Source organism: Morone saxatilis, unplaced genomic scaffold (genome assembly GCF_004916995.1).
Source record: "Morone saxatilis isolate NCDOM2014 unplaced genomic scaffold, NCSU_SB_2.0 Contig5, whole genome shotgun sequence".
In the NCBI taxonomy this organism is placed as follows: Eukaryota; Metazoa; Chordata; class Actinopteri; family Moronidae; genus Morone; species Morone saxatilis.
In genome coordinates this window covers 25,640,439-25,647,983 of record NW_023340095.1, presented here as the reverse complement: position 1 = coordinate 25,647,983, position 7,545 = coordinate 25,640,439, and the positions used below count along the sequence as shown (strand labels likewise).

At 39.1% G+C, this 7,545-nt stretch overlaps 1 protein-coding gene across 1 annotated transcript in view; it reads right to left on the bottom strand.

Annotated features, from left to right (window-relative positions):
- Window positions 1–518: 518 nt before the first annotated feature.
- The window catches only part of LOC118338672 (contactin-associated protein-like 5), a 26,639-nt gene continuing 19,612 nt past the window's right edge, over window positions 519–7,545 (bottom strand). The window contains exons 7-13 of the mRNA XM_035675949.1: window positions 6,108–6,335; window positions 5,247–5,380; window positions 3,844–3,928; window positions 2,553–2,756; window positions 1,889–1,963; window positions 816–887; window positions 519–715 (exon numbers count right to left, since the gene is read on the bottom strand). Of these exons, the coding sequence (XP_035531842.1) occupies window positions 519–715; window positions 816–887; window positions 1,889–1,963; window positions 2,553–2,756; window positions 3,844–3,928; window positions 5,247–5,380; window positions 6,108–6,335 (995 nt within the window). The remainder of the gene's footprint in view (window positions 716–815; window positions 888–1,888; window positions 1,964–2,552; window positions 2,757–3,843; window positions 3,929–5,246; window positions 5,381–6,107; window positions 6,336–7,545) is intronic.

Below are 7,545 nucleotides of genomic sequence, written 5' to 3'. Positions count from 1 at the left end.
TTGGAAAATGTTCACATTCAGGAGGTGCAGTAGGTTTCCTCTTTTACTCATCTGCTGCTTTGAAAGCAGTTCCATCTTTCACAGCGACGTCAAATATATGCATAAAGTTTGCACCTTGTGTCCACACACAGCAGGAAGGTCCCAGGTGTTCACTGTGCCCCTGGTGAACATGTATGGCTGGAGCTCAGCTTTTAAGCAATGCTGCAACAGCACATCTAAACTGTCTGCCCCATGTATGACAGAGGTATGCAGAGCACTTGCCGCTGTCAGATGTAGTACTCCTTCATGTAAGATGCAGTACTCCTTTGTATATTCAGATGTAGAACTCCTTCATGTAGTCAGATGTAGTAGTCAGATGCAGTAGTCAGATGTAGTACTCCTTCATGTAGCCAGATGTAGTACTGCTTCATGTAGCCAGATGTAGTACTCCTTCATATAGCCAGATGTAGTACCCCTTCATGTAATCAGATGTAGTACTCCTTCCATGTATCAGAAGGTAGAGTCCTTTCATGGTATAGTCAGATGTAGTACTCCTTCATGTTGTCCCTGACAGAGTTGTGGAGGTGCAGCTCCGTCCTGTTTCCCGTCTCCACACTATGGTGATGCTCCTTCTCCTTGATGCTGTGGTTGGTCCTGTGGGCCTGTCGCAGGTACAGTCGACGAGTCACAACAGCAAGGATGCAAACTGCAATGAACACCACCACTGTCACCACACCTGAGGAGCAGCCAGGAAATACACAAATTAGCAGTAGCTGGTACAAAAACTCTGTTGTTGTCCTGCCCTACACTGAATGTTTCCATGTTTTGAAACCAACTTCCAAATAACTTTCTAAGTCCCCCTGGCACAAGCTGCACCTGACAGTCCACGATGGCGACGTAAGTCGGACCTGCAGGCTCACGGGTGCGATACAAGTCACAGGTTGTCAATTTAACATATTCCACGATTTTCTATAAGGTGCTACCTAGTGGCTGATTGGCGCTAAATTTTGCATAGAGACTCAGTGGCCTTAGAACCATTAAGCAAGCATTAAGCATTGTATGCATTAATCAGATGCATCATCAACTTGACTGTGTAAAATCAACGGTGCTATATGCTGCACAATGACCAGTAGAATATGAAACAGCACCATGAGTTGTGTGTTCATCGGACTGACCTATGTATGATATCACTTCCTGTTATGACTGCAACCTAAAGGTAGCTGTTCCTTTATAACTTAGGTGTGTTTTGGATTATCTAAATTTTTTTATAACGTTTGGTCATGAGGGTCCATAGATTCTGTCTGCACAATTTTATGCAGATCTGGCTCAGTTCAAAAAGTAGGTTTTGTATATTTCGCAGTTTTGCAAAAAAAAAAGAAATTACAGGTGGAAATGGGCATGGCCTATATCACAGAGTGCCGCTCAATTTAGTAAATGTGCGATGTACTATATGGGAGTTATAGGCCAGAACACACTTGATAGTGGCACCTGCTGGTGGACGTGTAATTCTTTGTGTCTGAGGTACATGTAGTAGTCTATATCTGTCCTGTCAGTTTCACTTACATAGCTCTTAGGGTGTAGGCTGCAGTACCAGTGTTACCAACAGAAGAATAATAATAACGCTGCTACTGGGCTCCATGCTGTGTGCTTCCCTGAATAAATCCTGCCTAGTGCCCAGTGTTATATGTGTCCTCACCAAATACAAAAAAATATATATATATATATATGTATATAAAGCGCACTGAGATAGCGATTCACTAAGATACCTAACCAATGTAGTCGAGGGAATAGAATCCATAGTGCAAATGAGCTTGAGCTACAGACCAGTATAAATAATGATGGAGGCAGATTAAGACTTATTTTCAATAACCGGAAGACAAAAAAATAAGCACAAAAGAGGAACACGGACCTGCTATTACAGCCACATCATTCTGAGTATCAGCGCCATGCTGCTCCTTATCTTTATTTGTTGTTGCAGTTTGATCTGTGGAAACAGAGGGTAGAAATTCATTAACTTCATAAAATTAGTAAATACACAGTGCTCTTTTCTTTCTGTTGCTCTACAACATATACTGCTCAGTGTAAAACAATAAGAAATAGCTTTCATTATACAGATAGGTTTCAGGTTACTGATTTCAATTCACTCCTAAAATGTAATAATGACACAGATTACAACAAATGACTCAAAGTCGTGCAGCATACTTCAGACCGTGCCATATTTATAGAGATATTTTGCTCCTTAATTCAGGAATGAGTTTGTCATACAAGATATTTAAAAAATTATCAAATTAACCAATAAAGACAAGAACATAATTAAGTAAAAAAACTTTCCTTCTATGCTTTTTTGTTATTTGTCATTTTGGCCTGTAACTAATATATCTGAACCCACAGACATTCATCATGCTGTAAAAAAACACGGCATGATTGCAGGGGCAGTGTTCCCAGCACTCTTCCCAGAAAGTAGCTGCTGGCTGCCAAAAAGTAGTTACGAGTTGCCTTGACATAATTAGTGCTGTCTGCATCATTTGACTCTTTCCCGTCTTTAGTCTGAGAGGGCTGATGGCGTGTGTTACCTCGCAGATTTTTGGATGTGATGGAGTCTGCCAGCGCTCCACAGTTTGACTGCATCAATGGCCCCCGGATGGTGATCAATGAGCTCCCTCGATTCAGCAGCGCTGCTTTCAGAGGAGCCACATGATTAAACTGGACTGAGGAAAGACAGCCAATGAAACCCTTTGAACCTGCTAAAAGTACCTCCTCTTGGAAGATGTCTCTTCCTAGACAGACAGACAGATAGACAAACAGATTAATGTGAAAGGATTTTCAAACAATTAATCTTTGTCAGAAAGCTGCTATTCCTCTCTGCAATATTTTAAAATGATCCAGTGATAAAATTGTACTAGAAATGTGCATATTTTGTAGCAAAGGCCTATTGAACAGTAGCATCGCTAACAAAGCAATGCTAAACTCACTGCCAGACACAGTGCATTTACTGTAGCTGCCTGACAACCAAGTGTGAATCTATTCTGACATCACCCATTGGTACCGTTTTGAAGCCTTGAGTTTGCCCATTACCATGTTGTTTTTTTGGAGCCAGTGGCAATGACGTATAGTGAGTTGAGCTTCTGTCATTGGCTGAGCTCAGCCTGGTCACACACAATGTGACTGTTTGCGTGAAAACAACAATGGCGGCTGCTAAAGAGGTTAGCATAGATGCTGTTAGGATCAGTTCTATTTGAGTATTTCTTCACTGAAAGAAGAGTTAAGAACAGCACTGAGGGCTTTTCTCCATCGAATAGATGTTTTCTGTCTTCTCCCGACTGACATGTAGTTAGTTGATCTGATTGGTTGAAGTTTGCCTGTAAAGGATGGTGATAAGCCAATGGTTCATCCAATCATCCAAGTATTTTTTTTAAGGGCCTGTCCTTTTCCAAACAGTTTGTGACGACGACTTCCCAGATGGTTCTATGTAACAAACCTTATGTTGCAGTCGGGCTACATTAGTGGTGCTAATAAACCAGATATGGACATATTCTGTGCTATTTACTGGATCCGTTTAAAACATTGTATGGAGGAACAGTACAAACAGAAACATTAAACTGTTAGATGAAAGGCTGCAGGCAACACACCTACAAGATGCCATCCAAGTAAACAATCTGTGCAATGGAAAAACACTATGCCAGTGTGGCTCAACTTTTAAGCTGTGGCTTGGTGTATTTACCTCCACTAATATGGATAAACCTAATTGGTCTCAGGTCTGCATGGTTACACTGTATGTGGCAGTCAAAATTAAATAAAAGCTGCAGGAAATGATACATTCTGTTGACTCAACCTTTTCTCAAGATGATAGGACTTACTGATGACTTTGCCCAATGTCAGGGAGCTGATTAAGATCAGCTCTGCATTGATTGAGCAGGCGTGGTACGTTTGTGTGGATGTCCTGGTCGATCTGGTGGAGTGGAAAGTAAGACTTTTAATACATAGAATCAAACTTATCTTATGTGTTGTGCTTGCCAAAAGGACCTTCATCTGTGTAGAAATGTCATAGGCCCTTGTTTAAGAATTCTTTAAGAGTTCTAACTAAATAATAAATAAATAATAAACCTGCTCTATTTGAAAAGTGTCCTGAGATAACTTCTGTTATGAATTGGCGCTATACAAATAAAATTGAATTGCATTGAATTGAATTAATAATGTTTTTTGTTGTTATTTAAATATAATTATATATATAATATTGGAATATTGGAGATGCTACTAATTTAATAGTATTGCAGGCCTTTTTTATTATTATTATGCCAGCAGTTAAAATAAGTAAAGTTGTAAATTTTACTTTAAATCTTATTCCTATTGCTTTAACAAGGATGCTTTCTCATAAATGGATTCACAACAAATTGTTTTGAATAAAAATACTTGAACTTCCTGCTCAAGACTGACAGACCCCTTAACAAACAGCAACCCAAATATGAGCCAGGATCGGTTCCTACTGAATCCTATTGAAACGCCTCGCATTAACCAAAGAAAAAGATCATTGGAGGCCTGAGGGTTGTATGCACATGGTGTGGAACAATATGTATCACTGGATTTTCTTTAGTTATTTCCTTGACCTGCTGGTTTGGGATCATGGTGAGTGACCGTGCCACAGAGTGAGAGGAGAGGCAATTAGCTAGTGTTTTGCTAACATTAGCAGAAAGTTGACTGTGGTTTCCAAAGAGGAAAAGGGTCAATTGGAGTAATTATGTCAAAAAACACATGGCAAATTAATTAGTTACATTTTCTACATCAAGCACCAGACTGTCAACCAATAAACAAAACAACCATCAAAGTTTTGCTGATTAATTATTCTGAAGTTTAAATGTAAATTAACATGCGTTAAAACATTGACAATAATTTACTCAGTTCAATAACAAACTGTAGATGAATTTAAACTTCTCTGCTAATAACTCTCTAAAGACTGTTTGTCTTTGCCAGTCATTTAGTGGTGTTTCTGTCCAAAACACCGGGTAACCAGGGCAAGAGGTGACTGTCATCTTTTTTAACAAGTCTGGCCAAAGGTTATCTGGAGCTTTGCATTTTAATTATAGTACAGTAGAGTGTGGCTCTAATCACCAACGTGTTATTGAGATTATGGTTAAATTCTATTGTGTTGTTCTCAGAAACTTTCCTGCAGTAGAACCCGGTGCAGAATATGAACATACAAACACAGTTAATAACAGACAGGAGAGCTCATTGCATGTCCACATGTATGACTTAATATGTCCATTGCTCACCTGTACATAGAGGTCTTTGCCCTCACGGTGGATTCTGATTCGGTGGATTTGTCCGTCTGCCAGGCTGCTGAGGATGGGACTGAACACATCTGGGGTCCTGTGTATCTGCAGATGATACCAGATCTGCAGACTTCCTGCACACAAACATAAAAACAAAACTTGGAATCCAATCTGAGTCCATCTGAGTGCTTCAAGATAGTTTAAGTCAGTGTTGTTGAATGTTGCCTAAGAATGAGAGCCGAGGTTGCACATTTTTTTTTCTTCTATAATAATTAAATACCTCAATAAAGCAGCTGCAGAATGAATGCACACAGGCTATATGCCTGTACCAAATCAATCAATACCATGATGATAACATGTTTTCCAATGCTTTGGTATGTCTTTGAAATAGCAGACTCTGCCTACTGGGTAAGTACAATTACTGTAAGTATTATATGTGAGTTTTTTTCTTTTTTTCTATAGGAATATTCCAGTCCTTCCTTTGTCCTTTGGTAGTTTAGTTTACACATTCATTGATTGTTTTTGTGAAGAACATTAATTAACACCCACAATTTATCAGGAAACATCCTATTTTAAATAAGAAGGAACGGCTATAGAAGGCTCTGGTTGATGTCATAGGTTAGGGTTAATAATTTGACAAAATTTTGTATTTCTTATAACTTATGTATTCAATTAAATGTATTTGTATAGCGCCAATTCATAACAGAAGTTATCTCATGACACTTTTCAAATAGGGCAGGTCTAGACCATACTCCTTATAATATTATCTAGAGGCCCAACAGTTCCCACCATGAGCAAGACAACTTGCTGTCTTGTCTCTCTTTATAAATGCTTGTCCTGTGAAAAGTCAGACGTGCCTACCGTTGTGAGTCAGGATGACAGCGATGTACTGCTTGCTGAAGGTGATGACAGTCAGCAGCAGGGCTGGGCTCTGGGAGGTGATGAAGGTGAAGGCCACATCCTCTCTGGCCCTGCCGATGCTTTCTCTGCGAGCACTGGAGGCCTGGGAGCTTCTGTTCCGCATGACTGAGAAAGGCTCCTGGAAGGTAAAGGTCATCGAGGACTCTCTGTCGAAGGACACCGACACCACTGCACACACAGGGACACAGAGCACTCGCATTATGATGTGTTTACTGCACATAATCATCCACTCCATGTATATCTGACATCCTGGGACTGCTCTGCACATGAGCTGAGCTGCCATCCATAGAGGACCACCCAGCAAGGATTGTCACCCCCAGCTGACGGTCCCAAAACATCAGGCTCAGGACAGCTTTATCCCTTAAAACTGCTGAACTCTTGAGCTCATTGCTGTAACCAAACTGTTACACATTACCTTATACTATTTACTTATTGTTAACCTGTTTACATGTGTACGAATCTATGTATGTGTATGTGTATATATATACTGTATATGTTTATATGTATGTGTGTATGTATATTTCTACTAGGGATCGACCGATATTGCTTTTTCTGGGCTGATACAGATAAGAATCAGAATCAGGATCAGAGTTCCTTTATTGTCATTGTCACAGATGTTACAACGAAATTGGTTGAGCAATCTTTCCTCTGCGTATTTAAAAAAAAAAAATAAAAAAAAATAACCACGCATACCTACATATGTAACCCACATTCATGCGCACACTCACCCACCTACAAGTAGTAATCACGGAAACCGATATTTGGAGCTGATAAACATTTTCAATAAAAATGTATATGTAAGTGGCAAAATTTAGAATAACCAGTGGTGGAATGTAACTAAGTACATTTACTACTACTAAGTACTGTACAATTTTGAGGTACTTTACTTGAGTATAAAGTAGTGAGTATATTCCATTTCTCGCTACTTTATACTTCCACTCTACATTTTGGAGGAAAATATTGTCATTTTACTCCACTACATTTAGTAACTTTAGTTAGTTGTTAAACTTGATTAATTTAATTACCTTAATTAAATATGAACATACTAATACCTCAATAAATATAATCCAATCATATAAGATATATTATTTTGAAAGGGCCCATTCTGCACTTACAGTGTATGTTTATGTCTAAACAGTGGTATTGCTGCTGTATTTCATGTTTAATTAAATGCTGCAAAAAATAACTTTTCAACCTTATCTTCAATATGTAATATTGAATTATTACTCTACCACTACTCATGAAGGTGTAACGAATTCACTGTGGGCGAGACATTTATCGATAAAGCAAGAAATCTCTGTCTGTCTGTGTGTGTGTCTGTCTGTGTGTGTGTCTGTCTGTGTGTGGGTCAAATATCTCTGCAGATCAGGATCAGACT